This window comes from Sorex fumeus, unplaced genomic scaffold, assembly GCF_029834395.1.
Source record: "Sorex fumeus unplaced genomic scaffold, SorFum_2.1 ptg000054l, whole genome shotgun sequence".
NCBI classification, from domain to species: domain Eukaryota; kingdom Metazoa; phylum Chordata; class Mammalia; order Eulipotyphla; family Soricidae; genus Sorex; species Sorex fumeus.
The window spans coordinates 29244464-29264419 of NW_026606111.1; the positions used below are offsets into that span (position 1 = coordinate 29244464).

Here is a 19956-nt window from a genome sequence, read left to right on the forward strand (position 1 = left end):
CATTGGTAAGCTATGGTCTCTCTTGACTAAAGAGCCAAAGAAAACAGAGGCCCCAGCTGGGTGAAGTAGCTCAAGCCCTTCCTTCTCTCCTAACACCACACTGCTCAGAGATCTGCAATGGAATTGTGAGCAGGATTAGGGCTAGAGATCTTGAAACCACATCTTGGGTAGCAGATTACTTTGGGCTACAGTTACACTGTTTCTTCTAATCCAGTGACATGGGGACTGACCACGGACAGTTATTGATTCCCTATGACTTAATCCTCCTATCTGTAAAACCAAGATACTATTTCGACTTTGAGAATGAAGGACTCTGATAATGAAAACTTACCTTACATAGGCAGTCCAGCAAATGTTTGTGCAGTGACAAACGAACGACGGGTAGTAGACTACAGATCTCAAGGGAGTGAGGGCAAGAATTTCAGAAAATTGCAGAAGGGTCACACTTTGGGCTCACCTGGGTGCTGGAAGGAGGGAATGAAACCCACACTGGGCGCATGCTTAGCATTCTAATTGCTATACTACCTCCTGCCCCCAGCTCCCACACACACAGCTAACAATTCCTTTTATTTATTTTTAAAATAGAATCATTGTGAAATAGTTTCAAAGCTTTCATGATTGAATTTCAGTCATACAATGATCGAACACCCATCTCTCCAAGCAGTGTACATTTTCCACCACCAATGACCAATGTCCCCAGTATCCCTCCTGCCATCCGCACCCCACTCCACCCCCTGCCTCTGTGCCAGGGACCTTCCTTCTCTCTCTCTCTCTCTCTCTCTCTCTCTCTCTCTCTCTCTCTCTCTCTCTCTCTCTCTCTCTCTTTTTGGGCATCATGGTTTGCAATACAGATACTGAGTGGTCATCATGTTTGGTCCTTAGTCTTCTTTCGGCACACCTCCCATCCGGAGTGATCCCTCCAACCATCATTGACTTAGTGGTCCCTTCTCCATTCCAACGGTCTTTTCCTCCAACTCATGAGGCAGGCTTCCAAACCGCAGAGTGATCCTCCTGACATCGCTTGACCTAACTACTCCTGATCCACATTTTTCTCCTAATATTTTAGCGACACTTATCACCCAATTTTTCTGAACCATCTTGGAGCTGCAAATTGCTCTGCCAGGAGAGGCGCTCATCCCCAAAGCTCTCCATGCCTCACCTGCTCCGGAAGCTGAACCACAGTCAGGTGTCCTAGGCAACACCATCAACTTCCGGCGTGAGGCTGGGTTGTGGTTGGCTGAAGGCCACACTTCCGCCTCCCCGCCCGCGCAGGCGCAGTGCATACCGGCGAGGGCGCGCGCCCACAACCTGCCGCGCCCCGGCGTGGCGGCCCCGAAGTGCCGTAGCTCCGCTGCTCGGACCCGGGACAGCCGGGCCCAGAGGGGCCGGGCCGGGTCTGGACACCCAAGCGCTCAGGCTCGGAGGAGAGAAGCCCCGGCGGCCTCTGCCCACGCGTCTCCCGAGCCGCCAAGCTGGAGGTGGACCTGGAAGCCAGTGGGGGCGAGGCCCCGGCTGCCGAGCAGCGGCTCCTGCACGGCCCGGGCCCCGCGGAGCTGGAGCCGGAGCCGGCGGTGGTGGAGGCTTCCCGGCGCAGCGAGCCGAGCGGGGGCCGGCTGCGCTGGTTCGTCACGGTGGTCCTGTGCGCCGCCTTCCTGGGGCTGGTGAGAGCCGGGGGCTGGACCCCTCCTGCGTCCCGCGTCCCGCTCCCGAGGACGCCCAGCCGTTGCGCTTCTTGGAGTCTCGCCTTCGCACTCGTAAATTGTATCTCCTAGAGCCCAAGCTACTTTGTGGCCCGCAGCCTCAGTTTCGCTACTTAGTAAACGGACGAAGGTTTTACTGCTCTCGGGAAATCATTTTCCCGGTTTGCGATGATGATCTCGGTGTAACTCTCCAGCTTTAGCCACTTCTTGTTCTCCCAGAGGTGTTCATCCCAGAGGGTGGTCCCAATCTATAGCCTGTGTCTTCCCCCAAATTATTTCACAAGGGTCACAAGCCCCTTCCTTCCTTCCTTCCTTCCTTCCTTCCTTCCTTCCTTCCTTCCTTCCTTCCTTCCTTCCTTCCTTCCTTCCTTCCTTCCTTCTTTCCCTCCCTCCTTCCTTTCTTTCTTTCTTTCTTTCTTTCTTTCTTTCTTTCTTTCTTTCTTTCTTTCTTTCTTTCTTTCTTTCTTTCTTTCTTTCTTTCTTTCTTTCTATTTTGAGAGGGAATTTACTTATTCTCATCAGACCGAAGGTAGTTAAGCTCATATTTTGCAGAGGGTGCAATTTAGATCTGGAGAGGGGAATGTTACTTTTCTGGAATCGCAGCAGGTTAAAGGGTAGAACCAGGAACGTCTCTTTATTCTGTCCGTAGTCCCGAGTAAATAAACGGCAGGGCTTTCTATGTTTGTCCTAAAGCCAGCCTCAAGGCTAGAGGCTCCTTTTGCTCAATCTTTTGGCCACTCAGCTGGTCCGTTGTTTGCGGAAGTGTCTCCCTCGTCTGTCTTGTTTTGACTGTGGTAGGATGGGAAGGATGAATCTTCTCCGGAGAGCCACCTCTGCTTAACTAAAGTTTCCCTGTGAGTACCGATGATTTTAGAAAATCATTGCAGACACGTGGTGACGCTCACTTGTGACAGGCCTTGTTTTGAGCTCCTGGCAGGCAGGAACTAATTGGACTGTAGCTATGTTCAGCCTCCCCCATTGCCCCAGACTCAAGCACTGCTTTTCGAGGGCTCTGTACTTACTCCAGGACTATGAATGCTTGGGCAGGGGCACACCCCAGCGTTCAGAGCAGAGCACCGCATTGGGAATCAGTTCTCGAAGTAGATGGATTAGAAATATTTTGGAGGTTCCCAACAATAGCCTCAGGGAGACAAAGGCAACTTTTAATTCTGGCTAACTCTAGAATACTCTCCTGATAGGTAGTTGGGAGTTTACTTTGAAGAAAAATTCACTTTGATAAATACTTAAAATGTTTTGTCCCGCATGTGGTATTGATGAAATTAAAGGAACCAGTCTGCATCCAAAAGTAGCATGTGAGAACAATCTTTTGATGCTTTGACAAGTTCTTAATATTGAAATTACCTGTACACATGCACGTCACCTACTTGAAAAGTTCGAAACTTTCAAGAGGCCTAGAGATAGTACAGTGAGTAAGGTACCTTTCCCTGTGGCCGTCCCAGGTTCATTTTCTAGCATCCATATAGTCCCCTGTGCCCACCCGGAGTGATCTCTGAGCACAGTGCTGGGAGTAAGACCTGAGCTTAGCTGCGTGTGCCCCCCCCCCAAAAAAAGTCAAAACCAAAGAAATAATAGAAAACAATCTCATGCAATAATGTTAACTAGGAAACAACTGCAGAGAAAGCCAAGGAATTTTTTTTTTGGGGGGGGATCACACCCAGCGATGCTCAGGGGTTACTCCTTGCTCTACACTCAGGAATTACTCCCTGGTGGTGCTGGGGCGGGGCGGGGGGGGGGGGGGAGACACCAAATGGAATGCTGGGGATTGAACCTGGGTCAGCGGCATGCAAAGCAAAAGCCCTACCCACTGTCCTATTGCTCCAGCCCTGCCAAAGAATATTTTATTTTTTGTATATGTTGTCAGAAGTAGAAAAACACTAGGATTTTCACATTAGTAAATTAAGAAACTAAAGTTTTAGTAAGTTTATTAAAGCAGCATGCAGTTTTACTGCTCTACAGCTTAAAGTAATCACATTTTGGGGGCCAAGAGGTAGTACAGTTGGTAAGATGCTTTTCTTGCTCATGCTGACCAGGGTTTAATCCTCAGCATCCCATATGATCCCCTGAATCCCACCAGGAAAGATCCCTAAGCAGAGAGCCTGGACTAAGTCTGAGCATTGCTGGGTGTGACTTGAAACAGCAACAACAAAAAAGTCATCACACTTTTTACATCAGAAATCTCTACTTGGTATTCATTAGCAAATAAACTATTGTTTTAATGGTTGTAAAGAAAAACTTTTGTCTTTTAAATCTTAGGGACTAAGTATTGCTATACTGGGGCCCACGTTTCAAGATCTGGCAAAAAACGTGAACCGCAACATCAGCAGTCTTTCTCTGATTTTTGTGGGCCGGGCCTCTGGATATTTGAGTGGCTCTGTGGTCGGAGGAGTTCTTTTTGACACTATGAATCACTTTCTGCTTTTGGGTGAGTAAACACCAACTTGAGCTGCTTTATTCCTGTCTCTATGGAGGAAGCAGGCCAGCCTGCTGGTTTATTATCTGTGTGTCCCTGTAGAGGAAGTGTTCCAGCCTGGTTTAGGTGTCCTCGTTGGAAGTCAGGCTGCCCTAATACCTGCCTCAGCTTGGCAGGGAACAGGGACTCTGGACCTGGACACCTTGGGCATTTTGATTGACCCCACAGTGGGTTAGAGATGCTTAGTCTTTTTCACCATCTCTGTATGCTGGATCATGTTCTGTTGCTGAGAAGCTCAGCTTGTCAGGACTTAGGGCAGATTTCCAGGGCCAGAATGGGCCAGAATGGATGCCTTGTACTGTCTAGGTTAGATGCTGGCTGAAAATGAAGCAGGTAGGAAAGGTGGTTGAAGTGATGGTTTAGGGAAGAAAGTTTTCTCCTTGCTATTCCGGCGATGACTCTGGCACTCTGCCCCATTCTTGAAATTTACAGCCAAGCGTTCTCTTAAGGCATTTTGAATAAGTTGACATGATTAGAGAAAATGGATTATTGTGATAATTGCTTTGGAAATAATAATTTACTGTTGATGAATAAATACTTCCTTTTGTTCCAAATAGAGGGAAGAATGTATTTTTATAATCCCCTCTCGATTTCCCTAATTTTTTCTATAAACTGGTTAGTTAATTGTATTTTATTTTTCAAATCTTCTACAAACTGCCTAGTTAATTGTATTTTATTTTTCAAATTTTTGAAATCTAAAACACTTTGTATTCTTAAATAAACAACATTTTTTAGCTGCTCTGGGTAAATCCTTGCCATTATTTGTACCAGTAATAACATGTTTTCTTATTAAAATAATTTGCATTTTATAGTTTATAATGTTAAAAATGCTTTTCAGTGAAATGCCCAATCTAGAAGCTGAAACACTCGTCCACTCCATATTACTCAGTTTTATTCTAATCTCTTGAATTTAGGAGTTTTCATGTTGTTGACTTGGTCCATGGCTCTCTGCATGGATATTATTCTGTATGCCTAACTATTTTCTTTCTTCTCAGGAGTCTCAATGTTGGCTACCACAGTGGGTCTTTATCTCGTTCCATTTTGTAAGACTGCAGTCTTGCTGATTATTATGGTGTCCATCTTTGGCATTTCAATGGGCATTCTGGATACAGGTTAGTGAGGTCCCACTTTGGGGTCTGGGAACAGGGACTTTACCAGAAAACTTAACCAGATGAGAAGTTGTCACTTTCAGTGTTTTCTAAAAAGACACTGGCAGGAGAGCTAGCACAGAGGTTAAAGCTCTGCCTTACATGTGGCCAGCTAACCATGTTTGCATCCCTGGCTCCATATTTGTCCCCTGAGCACTGCCCAGATCACCCCTGAGCACAAAGCCAGGACCCTGAGAGTATTTCAGGATTTGGCCCCAAGACAAATCCAGAATAAAGCACTAACCTGTGGGTGGTTCATGAGATTACCGGACCTGAATTTCCTTTTGCCAAGTAGGGTGCCAATTTTTATGCATGTGAATTAAAAAAACATTATTCTGTGGGAAATGGGTTAGCCAGATTTGGAATCCTGTCAGCTGGGAAGTATAGAAAGAGTTAGTCAATTAAAATTTCTAGATGTTTCCTGGATTTTGAGCTAAGAGAATCCTGTGTTATGTATTATTTTCTTCACATCCTTCTGAAAAGTTCCTGCCTTCATAAGGAGATCCCCTTTCATATATCTTGATATATTTTAAGACCTATTTCATAACATTGATGATATTTATTCACTCTTTAACCCTGCATTGTTTCTTTCCTTCTTGTTCTACTATTATTTCTAGTTGAGGAAATATTTTATACTCTCAGTATAGTTTTGGTTGTTAAATTATGGAACATAATTGTGTCTACAAAGAAAAGGAAAAAGGAGTTCAATCCCTGGCATCCCACATGGTCTCCTGGGTACAACCAGGAGTGATTCTTGAGTGTAGAGCCAGGAGTAACCTCTGAACATTGCCAGGTGTGGCCCAAAACCAAAAAAGAAAATAAATGAAAGAACACCCAAGACTTGGCTTCATGTCTGTTGTTTATAGGATGTGCTTTACTTTATTATAGCTTAACATGGTTACGGTTGTAAAGCTTATTGTTTTGATATAGAGTACTGTACCTTTTATAGGAGTGTAGACAGTGTAAGTGCAGATGTTTGAAGGTATCCTTGTTTCTATAAGGGACAGAGCAGAATCCTAAAGTGTACAAATTCCTGAAAATTTCTTTTGTTTCTGCTATATGCTTGGATATTTTTCTCAGTGGGTTACCCATACCTTTGGTAGTTTTTTTTGTTTGTTTTTTATTTTTGGGCTTAGTGATGTCTGGCTTTGTGCTCAAGGATCACACCTGGCAGTCTTGGACCATATAAGATGCTGGGGATTGAACCCAGGTAAATTTCGTGTGAGGCAAACACCCTGCCCACTGTACTATCCCGCCAGCCCCTAGCTTCAGTAGTCTTGCCACTACATAATGATACATTTTATCTTTATTGATGTATATATATTATGCTCATAAGTAAATAAAAGCATGCAGATCCTATCTTCCCCAAACTTCTTACTAGAACTGTAGAGCTGTGATAATGTGCCTGATCTAGGAGGCAGTGGCTTACAGGTTGGTAGAATTCTCTCCATAAGTGTGAGCTGGTACACTTTGTTCTGTGGGAGTTTCTTAATCCTAGCATTCACGACATTTCTTAGCAGTGCTAGCTGAGTATATTATAATCTTGGTCTATGGATTCCTCTTTGTGATGGAAATGAACTACTATTTTCTATATCACTGTGATTAAATGACTCCCTTGCCCCCTTTTATTGGCAGGTGGGAACGTCCTGATCCTGGCTCTGTGGGGGGATAAAGGAGCCCCACACATGCAGGCCTTACACTTCAGTTTTGCCTTTGGCGCCTTTGTGGCTCCATTGCTGGCCAAGTTGGCAATCGGCACAACGGTGTCTGCCGAAAACCACATGGAAGCTGACTCCAACCATTCTGCCCTCATCCAGTCCTCCGGAGCTGACCCAGGCGCTCTGCTGAGAGTGCCTGATGATCTGAATTTATTGTGGACCTACACTGTTATCGGTACTTACATTTTTGTAATTTCTCTCTTTTTTTTTGCCTTGTTTTTCAAGAAAAGCTCAAAGCAGGAAAAAGCTAAAGTGTCTGCCCAGAGATCTCGAAGAGCTAAGTATCACGTGGCTCTTCTTTGTCTCCTGTTCATTTTTTTTTTTTTTTATGTTGGAGCCGAGGTCACATATGGCTCTTATGTTTTCTCCTTTGCCACCACCCATGCTGGCATGACAGAAAGCGAAGCTGCTGGGCTGAACTCCATCTTCTGGGGCACCTTTGCAGCCTTCAGAGGTCTGGCCATCTTTTTCGCTACTTGTTTGCAGCCTGGAACCATGATTGTGTTGAGCAACATTGGCTGTTTGACTTCCTCTATGTTTTTGGTGCTTTTCAACAAGAACCGGACTTGTCTCTGGGTAGCCACGTCAGTGTATGGGGCCTCAATGGCAACCACATTTCCCAGCGGCATTTCTTGGATAGAACAGTACACATCCATCCACGGGAAATCTGCAGCATTTTTTGTAGTTGGTGCTGCCCTGGGCGAAATGGCTATTCCTGCAGTCATTGGAATCCTTCAAGGAGAATACCCAGACTTACCTGTGGTCTTATATACCTCTCTGGGGGCAGCCGTAGCCACTGCAGTTTTATTCCCAGTGATGTACAAATTAGCCACCTTACCTCTTGATCGTGAGCGAAAAGAACGCAGGAAGAGTGAGGACCAGAAAGCTTTGTTGTCTAGCTCTGGGCTGAATGACTATGAGGATGCGAATGAAGAAGATGATGCAGAAAAGTGGAATGAAATGGATTTTGAAGTGGTTGAAATGAGCGATGCAATGATGAGTTCTGTCATAGACACATCTAGGAGATCCTGATGGCACTGGCAGCTGACACATCCAAGCAACACTACTCAGATGCTGTGATGTTGGAGTCTGCACCTCTAGTTAATGCGGGCAGTACTGCTGTCAGCCACTTTCCATGAAACCAGGACAGAAGGGACTTCTACTTAGAGAAGATGGATTTTTCACTTTCTTGAACGTCACCAATTCTAAGAAGCAGAACATAAACAGATTTTCAACTTGCTTTTGGGGAACCAAGTGTCAGAGCACACTTAGGAGCACAGGAGATATCTAATGCTAAATAGTTTCCAAACAGTCCAGAGGCTTCCATGAAGAATCTAGTATATTAGGATTTTATTGTGGGAGCAGTTTTTTTGACATGTGGCTGATTTATGTTTTATGATCATACCTGCCTATAGCATGTATATGAACTTTTTTTTTTATGCTTTTATTTTTGTGTAGGGCACCGTACCCTTGCCCATATGTGCTGGTGGATTCATAGCCATTCTCTCTCATTGATTCTTGGCCTTGTGATGAAGGCTTGAGGGATCAGTTTTCAGTTCCGGTGGTGGTTGGTGGCTACCAGGTGACCACAATGGTGCTTGCAAGCATAGGCCCACACCTGGGGTGCTGGGGTCCCCAGGAAAATACTGGTAGTGCTTCTGGGGCCATAGCGCTGCTGGGGATTATACATAGACCTGTGTATACCATGCAAATACTCCATCTCTTGAGATATCTCCTGTGCTCCTAAGACACTTTGAGGCTGTTTATCCTCCTAGATAAATGTCAGGTGTAAGGGCTAGAGCGAGTGGGGCACTTGCATTCAGCTGACCTACGTTTGATCCCTGGCACCCTATATGGTCCTGCCAGGAGTGGTCCAAAGTGCAGAAACAGGAGTAATTCCTGAGCATTGCCAGGTTTATCCCCACACTCCCCAACCAAAACAATATGAAATTCTCCTAATGCATCAGTGTGCTGAGCAAGTTAACAGTTATTGATACTATATTATTACATAATCATCACAATTGCATATTCATCACATCTTGTTTTCTAAGTTCAGAAATTGTTTTATAACCTTTTACATAGATTCACATAATGGTCACACCCTACGTAATTGTAAAAAAAATTAGGATAAAATCTGTAACAGTTACTTGGCAAAATAATCTATTCTGCCTGTAAAGTTTGGATTTCTGTGTAGATGAACAAATTTCTGTTAACTGATTTACCCTGTGGGTAAGATTGAACCAAAGGATGATTTGTTACTTTTTTGTTTTTTTAAAAGCTGTTTCCTTTTTTATTTTTAAATTTTTTTAAATCATTATTATTTTTTGCTTTTTGGGCCATACCCAGCGATGTTCAGAGATTACTCCTGGCTCTGTATTCAAGAATTACTCCTGGCAGTGCTTGGGGGACCATATGGGATGCTGGGGATCGAACCCAGGTCGGCTGTGTGCAAGACAAACACCCTATCTGCTGTACTATCTCTCTGGCCCCGATAGTTACTTTTGATTTCTAATTTCTATGAAAAGAACTAGAACAGGATGCTGGAGGCTTGTCTTCAAGCCAGTTTAGCTGCTTATCAGCCTTCTGGTTCTGCATTCAGTTTCTTAACTTTTTGTAGCTTTTAAAAATTTGATCACCTCATCTCTGAGTTTATAAATGAGAATAAGATGGTCAGACTAGGAATTAATTAGTTTCTAAATTTGTGCAAGATGTCTGTTAGAACCTAAGGTAAGTGCTACCCATTTTCTTAAATGGAACATGAAGGAAATTTATAGTTTTAATTGATAGGGCTGGAGAAATAGTACAGGGATTAAGGTATTTGCAAAGGACTTAAGAATGTTCACTGAATGTGGAAGCCCCTACTATAGTTCCCAGGTACCTCATAGTCACCTGACTGCCCCTAGGAGTGACCCCTAAGCACTGTGCTGGAAGCAGCCCCTGAGCACTAATAGGTATTCCCCCAATAAAGAAAAAAGATTTCAGAATATGTCTGAAAAGCCAGTGATCTTGGGCCAGAGAAAGCTTGAGCAAGAGGTACTTGTCTTGCATGTGGTCAACACAGAATTCAATCTCTGGCACTGCATGGTCCTTTGAGCACTGGAAGTAACCCCTGAGTACTATAGGGGTTGTCCCCCAAACTCAAAACACTCCCCTCCAAATCAGTGATCTTTTAATATTGCTACTAAGTTCAATAGGAAAATTTTGTATGTAAAATAGTGTCACATTTATAATTGTGTCTATAATAGCCAAAAATATACAGTAATTGTGAGAGCTATTCTGCTTTTATTGATTCTTTGCTATTTTTATACATTGATTTTTTTCTAGTTGTGTTCTGCAAGTTGTGGAGAAACTCAGTTCTGATTTTCCAAGTAGTTCCAGAGTTCCTCCAGGAGTAGGACGGTGGGGGGGTCATCGAGGGCCTGTGCTCACCCTGGTAACAGGGTCTGGGGCTGAGCTTGGTGCCGCACTTCCTCCTCAATGAGACCCCTCAGCACTCACTGGGCCGAGCTGCTGCTTTGACCACAGCGAGGCCAGTGCTTTTCAGTACAGGGAAGTGTCTACCCACCAGGCCACCTGCTCCTTCCTGGGTTTGACATTTGCAGGAAAGCAAAGGAATGAGCAGAGAGTGCTTGGGTGAGGATCAGGGGTCAGGAAGGGCATCTCAGGTGAATCTGGCAAAACTGAGTGGTCACCACTGATACTGACTTGGTAATAGGCCAGTTGTCTCCTCTGTACCAAGTTTCCTGCCAGTACCAGTGATGATTGATGTCTACCTCATGCATGTTGCTTTTGTTTATGAAATGTGTATAAATTTGCTTCCCTTTTCCCCAAGGGAAATAGAAAACCTTTCTGACCACTGGCACTTCACCTTATCCACCTGCCACAGTATCGCTCATATTACTACTGGTCTATGAGTTTGGGGAAGACTGGTAGAGAAACTAAGAGAAAACTATGTTCTTGGCCAGAAAGATGCTCAGTGGGCTGAGCCCTGGCTTTCTGTGTAGGAGGCCTGGGCTGGATCTCTGGCACATTATTGTCCCCCACATACTAATGGAAGTGACCCCTGAGCACAGAGCCAGTAGTAGTCCCTGAACACAGCTGAATATGCACCCCCAAACCAATAGTAAAAATAAAAACAAAGAGCCTGTTTTTGTCCATTTTGCAGTGTATTTTGCTATAGCTAGAAATTGACCCTCTACCATTTACAGCTTCTTTCTCCCACTATTGACATACAGAAATAGCAGCTACTTGTCCACTGGGCTCCAGCTAAACTAGGATTCTGCCTGGGATGGGCATTTAAAGGGTAGGAACTGCAGCTCAGTAGGTGGTGAGTTATAAGGAGAGTGTAGAACATTTAAAATCCCCACTGCTCCTGTCCCTGTCCCCCTAAGTGCCACTGAAATGTGAATGACCACAGTGAGTGAGGACTGTTGAAGTTTGATGATGTATTTCCATATTGGAAGTGTGAGACAGTAGAATTCTAAGAATTAGCATCAATCCAAGCAATTAGTGTCTGCTGATGCTGAGGTGTTCTACTGCCGAGTATCAGTTGACCCTAAAAGTAATAAATTTATGTGATAATATGATATCTCTTTTGATTTTCTAGTGTGGGAACTTGGACTCAAGTGTCCCTGGGCCTGTTTGGTGCCATGGGGCCACGTTCTGGGTGTGTGGGCTGAGTCCTGTCTGGAGCTCAGGGCTCTGTTCGGGCTGCTGGCTTAGAGGCTGCAGTGCCTGGCTGTGGTGGACTGTGGCCAGCCCTGTGCTGGCCATGGGTGCAGTGTCTGTCCCCAAGTCCCTGCAGTTCCGTCTCACCACAGGGCAGCGTCTTCAGAGCCACAGGAGACACCCATGACCTTGATGGGGTCTGAGATAAAGGAGGCCATCAGAGGTTGGCTCAAGGCAAGTCACAACCTTCTGGAAGTTGCAGGGAGAGGGGCTGGGATGTGATTGAGGTCTCACTAGGGTGTGTCTGCTCCACTCTGGGCCTGGGCACTTCAGGATCCAAAGGAACCAAAACATTTGGCTGAGGGAGAGTGAGCGGGTACTCAGAGGGATCACAGGCATAGCCTGCTGGCCAGGACAAACTTGGCCTGTGAGAATCCATTTTGTTTGTAGGGTACTGAATGGGTTACCAGAAGTTACCTCTTTAAAATCTTGATACTTAGTTTTACTTTCTTTAGCATGGTCATTTTACCTTGCTCAAATCAGATTAAGATGAGAGATAAATTCAGTTCAAATGTTTTATAAAGCCAAGAACACTGCAGTTCTCAGTCATTGATTTTGTTTGGGGCCACACCTGACAATGCTTAGGGATCCCTCCTGCCTGTACACTCAGAAATCATACCTGGAGGTGCTCAGGGGACCACATGGAATGCTGGGGATCAGGTCAGCCGTGCCCAAGGCAGGCACCCTACCCGCTGTACTATCTCTCCAGCCCCATTGCTTTCCTTTTTGATGCCTGATTCCATCAGGAAACGTTTGACTGAAGTGGGTGCAGACTTACGTAGATGTGCATAACCACCCCAGCTCTCTGGTCTGAGGTATCCTGACGTACTGCAGTGCAAGCCAAAAGCATACTTTTTATTGTTCATGAGGTTTTTTTTTTTGTTTGTTTTTTTGGAGGGGAGAACTCCTGGTGTGCTCAAGGCTTACTCATTCATAGCTGTGAGTTCAGCGATCACTCCTGGTAGAACTTGGGGTATTATGGGCTTCATGCACAGCACATTCTTGACCCACTGTTCTATCTCTTGTGCCCCCTTCTTTCTTTCTTTTTTTTTTTTTGTTAGTAGTTTTACAGTATGGGGGCTTGTATACAGGGCCTCACACATGCAAAGTGTGTGTTCTGCCACTGAGCCATTTTCATTTTAATTTCTCCACTTGGAATTAGTACATTACGTACCTTGTGTGAAGCTTTCAGTATGTCTTTTAAAAGATCTGTGTGCTTTTTGATTAACCTCCCTTCCCTGAGCACAGAGATCTGCGGTGTTTACTACATTTATTAGCATTCGGGTTTTGGGTTTTTGGCACCAGGAACTGAGCACAGGGGCTTATACATAGGAGAAACACACTCTTGACCACTGAGCCACGGTCCTGGCCTCTTTATTATTGATTTTCTTTCTGCATATGGCTGTTGTGGAATGAGATTACGGACAAACTTCTGATATTAAGACTTAGGAAATGTTCAAAAGATTAGAGTTTGAATTGTATTGGTTAAATGATGGCAGGGCTGGTTATACAGGAGTGAATACATTTTTTTCCCCCCAAACAACACTATTTAGGTCTGTGACTGATGGTAATTCTATTCCTGGAGTGAAGCCAGGTTGTATTATATGACAGAAATACTTACATGCCTATTAAATCACAAGAAATAATTGATTTTGATACATAACAAGCACATGCCATGTTCCTGGGGCCTTTAGTTTCCATATTCTCACACATCTAACTCATCATTAGAGATAAAATAGATACTCTCATGGTGGGGTATAAGAACCCTTTACAAGGTGGTTGATGTGAATCACTCAAAGACCAGTCCACCATCTGGTGCCAAGACTCCCTCAAGACATTACCTTAATGAATGCATTAATTCCATGCATGTGTCTGATTATTTCTTACTCTCAGTTTGGAGAAACTTGCTTATTTCTGTAGTTGAACATGTATAGGTATTTGCTTGAATCTGCTGTGCCCCAGAATTGAGTCCTTTACCCCCAAAATGAAGGTACTGAGAGAGCATAAGAGATACAGGAAAGGGGTAAGGCATTTGCCTTGCACATGACTGATCCCAGTTCCCTAACCAACCCCTGCTGGGAGAGATCCCTGAACATAGCCAGGTATGGCCCAACCTTCCCTTTCCCAAATTACTAAATCAAAAAATAATTCAATCTTTGGGTTTTTGGTGCCTGCTTCATATTAATTGGCTTAGACATTATTCTATAATATTTAATGAGATATAAGAGGTTTGCCAGTATTTAAGAGATTATTATAGTTCTAATCTTTGTGTAATAGGATTCCAAATCCATGCACTTCAGTCATTTAAGTGAAATTTGCTGAGTCCTCGGTTGATTCACCAGGCCCTGGGAATGCAACAGAAGACATGGCAGTGAGATCGGCTCCCACAGAGCTCAGGCTTTACTATTTCCAGCAAGACTGGCTATGACACTTTTTATGATAGCTGAACAGCCAGAAAAATCACTCTAAGAGGGTCCACCAGTTTCAGAAAAGGAAGTTACCCCAGCTCTTGCTTCTTGAGTGTAGGCTTGTTTTGTGCCTGCCCCATTTCAGTACTTTGCAGTCCTTGATTTCCAGTTTTGTGAAAAGCACTTGACAACACACAGAGATGAATGTCGTGAGGACCTGCTTATGGGGAGCATGAGACAAGCCTGGCCCCAGCACTCTGGGGGCTCCTCAGGGCACCAAAGGACAGTTTTATGGTTGAGCTGGGGCTGGGGTCACCCCTCTGACCCACTGGGATGAACAGGGTCTTTGTCTCACTTGTAGAGAACTTTCTGCCCTCTGGGGATGACTCCATTCTGAGTGCAAGGATTCCCGGAAATAGTCAAGTGCAAGAATTTAAGGACTGAAGGGAAATCCTGGGCTGCCCAAGGCTTCCAGGTTTGACTTCCAGGGGAGTGTGTCTGTGGAAGAATGGGAGCTCTCCCAGACATTTCTCTGCATCAAACTGGAACAAGTCTTCAGACATGGGCATGGCAGAAGCCAGGGGTAAGAATTTTTGTTAGGGAGCCAAGTGTAGGGGACTAGTCAGGGTTTTACTGGTTTTGAGCTGAGAACTCTGCACTTTTGTCTTTATCTCTGGGTGCAAAGTGCGTCCTGTGTGTGATACGGGAAGTGCTTCGTCATCTTGAGGAAGGGCAATGTGACACTATGCTTCTACCCTGGACACTGCAGCTCCAGGAGTGAACAGGGCACACGTGATTGCAGTGTGTCTTCCAGTCCCTTGTCTGATGATATACCTGCTGTGGTGGCTTTTGTACTGGCTGGTGTTTTAATCTCCTGAGTTGGGGGTGTGTGAAGAAGTCCTGAAGCCCAGCATTTCACTTAAGTGAAAACTTAATTGGTCTGAAGTAGAACATGAAGTTGGTGTCCATTTTTTAAAAAAATTTTTTAGGTGTCTGGGCCATATCTAGCTGTGCTGAGGTCACTCCTGGCCAGGGGTTGAACTGGGGCTGACCACGGCAAGCTGAGTGCCTTAACCCCAATACTATCTCTCCAGCCCAAATCTTGGTGATTTTTCTTAAAAATTACTATGGTTGTGATACATAGACAAATCTGAGAACCATTGCTTTTATGTGTGTAGAGAATGTAATCTTCTGTTCTGTATGTTGTTAGTTTTTAAGCATTGTGATATACATACTGTTATTGGTAGGATTACATGCATGCAACAATCCACCGAGTGCCCTTTTCCTCCCCCACCATTGTGCCAGTACCCCCTCCTCAGTATACCCTCCCCTCCCAAGCTTAGTTCTGTAGACCTGTTCTCATGTTCTGTTGCTCTGAGCATTTTTAGTTCCCTTGCTATGTCTCTTTATATCCCTGATATAAGATTATTCTGTATCTGTCCCTCTCCTCTTGTCCTTCACTCAGTATGATACTCTCCAAAGCCACCCACATTTTAGCATATTGCATGATTTTTGTCTTTTTTAATTTAATTTTTTTTTTTTTTTGGTTTTTAGGCCACATCTAGTTGTGGTCAGGGGTTATTCCTGGCTCTGCACTTAGGAATTATTCCTGGTGTGCTTTGGGGCCCATATGGGATGCTAGGGATTGAGCCTTGGTTGGCCTTATGCAAGGAAAGTGCCCTGCCTACTGCACTCTCTCTCTAGCCCCTCACTGTCTTTTTTTTTCATTGCATTTCCCTGGTGATCATCTTTTTAACTGTCTTTATGACTTCTTTGCGAAAAATCCTCTGCCTGGAATTTAGTGGGGTTTCTGTTTTTCCCTATGGAATTTTATGAGTTGTTTGATTTGGGGTATGATAATGATATATGATATGCAGAGTACTCTCCCATTCTGTTGGTTGCCTTTTCATTTTGTTGGTAATTTACTTTACTACATGGAAGGCTTTTAAGTTTGATATAGTCCTACTTACTTGTTTTTGCTTTTGTTGCCTTTGCTTTGGATGTCAAATCCGAAAAGTCATTGCCTGGATTCATGTCTAAGCAGTTACCCCCTGTGTTTTCTTTTAGAAGGTTTGTGGTTTCAAAATTTACATTCAAGACTTTTAAGCCATTTTGAGTTTGTTTTTATGTCTGGTATAAGTTAGTAGTCTATGGTCATCCTTTTGCATTTGGCAGACTTACCAAACACTTATTGAAAAGTCTATATTTTCTTGTGCATCTTGATCCTTTGTTGTAAATTAATTGACCTGAGTGCAAGGATTACTTTCTGGGTTTTCTTTTAAATTACATTAATCTATTTTATTTTCTTGCTGTTTTGATTACTACAAGTTTGTAGTATACAGTAATGATTGCTTATCTGTAGTTTTGCTTTCTGTGGCTTCACTTACCTGCAATAAGTCATATAATGAAGCTATTCAGGTACAATAAAGAGATATATACTCACTTTGATAACTTGTTATAAATATATTTATAGCTCTAGTTTATTAGCTATTATTAACCTTTTACTGTGCTAATTTATGAATTATTGCCATACTATATATGTAGAATATATAACATGGTAGGTTGATGGTCTAGTACCATTGACAGTTTCAGGAATCTCCTGGGCCTGGAAACATGGTCCCAACAGGAAAACACTAGGAAGCTTTTTCTAGTTTTTTTGTTTGTTTGTTTTTTTCTGAAGAGTGTAATGGCCATTTAGGACCTTTACTTTTGTTTGTGTGTTTGTTTGGGGACCATACCCACTGGTGCTCATGGGTTACTCCTGACTATGCATTCAGGAATCACTCTTGGGAATTCTGAGGGGACCATATGGGATGTCAGGGATTGGCCACGTGCAAGGCAGATGCCCTAATTGCTTTACTATTGCTTCTCCTCCATTTAGGATCTTTTGAAGTTCCATACAAATTATAGAATTGCTTGTTATTTCTGTAAAAAAATGCCACAGAAATTTTTATAGAGATCGTGATAAATCTTTAGAATGCTTTGAGGTATATGGATATTTTGTTCTTCTAATCACTACTAAAGTATGCAATATGTTTCCACTAGTGACTTTTCAAATTTCTTTGATCAAATTCTCATTTTGTGTATTAATTTCATTATTTTTTATATAACTGTAAATAAATTGTTTCTTAATTTCTCCTTCTGATACTTTGCCATTAGTATACAAAACAAAATTGTTTCTAAATCCTGTGATTTTACAGAATTATTAGAATTTATTAGTTTTAACAATTTTTGGTGGAGTAACTATAAAACTGTTATGGCATCAGGAGGCCTGATTTTGATCTGTGTGCAGTTTCTGGTATATTATGGTACCATAATGCTTGTGTAATAAGCTAGAGTTTGCTCGGCTGTCACTCACAGCTGTCTTGCCTTTGCTTCTCTGTGTTGTAATAAAGGGCAAATTCTTGCAGAGGAACATGAAACAGTGTGGGATTCTGTTCTCTTGGAAATCTGGCCTTGGTGTTGCTTTGCCTAACATTTGTTTTAAACACTTGAGACATCTGTTGCCCTGCTTTGCTTTTCACGGTATCATCTCACACTCTTAGGTCCTCATCCCTAACATTAACCAGCTACCTCCCTAACAGTATGGTGCTGAATGCAGTCTGCCAAGACTCTGTTGAGGAGTTTTTATCCTGACTTCACTGGAAATATCAGTTTCTAGTTTTTCCTTTCTGGGTGCTGTGTTCAAAGATTTCTGGATTGGGGATTAAGAGTGACACTGGTTTTGTAGAATATGTTTGGGAGCATTTCCTCCCTTTTGAATTATGGGAAGAGTTTGGAGAGAGTGAAGATTAAAGTTCTCCCTTGAAAGTTTAGTAGAATTCATTGTTGAAGCCATCTACTAAAGCTTTTGATCTTGAGAGACTTTTAATTACTATGTCAAGTTTTGTACTTGCATTTATATCCATTTTTTTTTGAGGGGCAGGGGGAGGCACCGATGGCAGAGTTCAGGAGTTGATCACTCCTGATGGCACTTAGGGGGCAATATGTGGTACCAGGGATCAAACCTGGACGGGCCACATGCAAGCAGGCACCTTACCAGTTGTACTATCTCTTCAACCCCTAAGTCCATATTTGATGTAGGAGAGATGGATTTCTGATGTTCAACAATTTCAAGATCTTCAATATTAATTAATTTATAGTTATTAGGTCACACCCATGATATTCAAGGGTTACTCCTGGCTACCAGAGCTCTTTACCATGTGGTGCTAAGGGTTAAACCTGGATTTTTGGGTCAGAGAGATAGTAGAGCAGATCAGGTAGAGAACCTAAAAGAAATAGATGAATTTTTAGAATTATACAATGGGCTAAGCCTTGAATTAGAAGGAAGAGTAAAACCTGGAGGCCAATCATGAGTAAGTCGAGGCAGTAAATAAAAATCTCTATGAAAAGAAAACCCCAGGCCCAGATGGTTTCACTTACCAAACCCTCAAAGAAAACTAGGCAGCCATACTACTCCTCAAGCTGTTCCAGAAAAATGAAAAAACAGAAATCCTCAGAACAGTTTCTAGGAAACCAATATTATCCTAATAGAAGACAAAGATGTTACAAAAATGAAAATTAAAGACCAGTATTTCTGATGAACATAGACACAAAGATCCTCAACAAAAACCTTAGCAAAACAAATTCAAAATACATCAAAAGGGGGATGTTGCAGAGTACAGGGATTAGAGCACTTGCGTTGCAAATAGCTGGCCCGAAGCTTAATCCCCAAATACTGTGTGTGGTCCCCTGAATGCTGCCATAAGTAATCCCTCAGCATAGAACCAAGAGTAAGCCTGAGCACTGCTGGATGTGGCTGAACCCCACTCGGAAACACAAGACAACAAAAATACATCAAAAGGATCCTAAAGAAAAGGATCATATACCATAATCATGTGGGATTCATTCCAAGAACTCCAGGTTGGTTCACTATATCAATGAATCAATTAAAGGAAAGATTAAAAATTATATGTTGTAAAGAAAGCTTTTTGAGAGATTCGTCACCCATTCATGATTTTAAAAAAACAACATAAATAGAAGCGAAAGGAACTTAGCTCAAGATAGCAAAGGGAATACCCAGAGACATTTTCTCTTTTATTCTTTTGGGCCACGCAAGGCGGTGCTTGGGGCTTACTCATGGCTCTGCCTCATCCCTGGCGGGGTTAGGGATGTTAGGAACTGCCAGGGATTGGATGTGCTGCCAGGGATTGGTCAGCCTCGATGCAAGGCAAGCGGATTACCCACTGTCATCTCTCTTTGGCGCCCAAACCGAGTAGTACTTAGACCTGTACTTTTCCTAATAGTTTGGTAGTGATCTATCGTTTGATTCGTTGTGACTGTTGTTGCTTGGTAGCCCACACCCTTCCTATGCTCAGGGGCTACTCCCATCGTGATGCCGGGATGCTAGCTCACTGGGGTGCTGGGTGCCAAACCTGGGCCTCCTTACAAGGAAAATGGGTGCGCACTGAGCAAATTGCCCTGCCCTTCCTTCCAGATCCTCGTAGCCCAGGCTGCAGCTTCAGTCTGCTCCGCCATGGGGCACCGAGCCCGCCGGTATCTTCTGCGAAAGGTGCCGTCGCGCGAAAGCGGGTGTCCTCTAGTCAAGGCCTCGCCATCCACTTCCGGTGTGAAGCTGGGCCGTGGGTGGCTGGAGGCCACACTTCCGCTCCCCGCTTGCGCAGGCGCAGTGCGTGCCGCGAGGGCGAGCGCCCAGTCTGTCGCGCCCCGGCGTGGCAGCCCCGAAGTGCCTCTGCTCGGCGGTCGGGACCCGGGACAGGGGGG

At 43.8% G+C, this 19956-nt stretch overlaps 1 protein-coding gene across 1 annotated transcript; it reads left to right on the top strand.

Annotated features, from left to right (window-relative positions):
- The first annotated feature begins 1388 nt into the window (after positions 1-1388).
- On the top strand, positions 1389-8224 carry LOC130033659 (sodium-dependent glucose transporter 1-like). The gene is given in 6 exon segments (XM_056125452.1): positions 1389-1661; positions 3975-4143; positions 5187-5303; positions 6975-8081; positions 8084-8193; positions 8195-8224. Coding segments are annotated over 5 exon segments (1386 nt in total). The 5' UTR covers positions 1389-1661; positions 3975-4121.
- The last annotated feature ends 11732 nt before the right edge of the window (positions 8225-19956 follow it).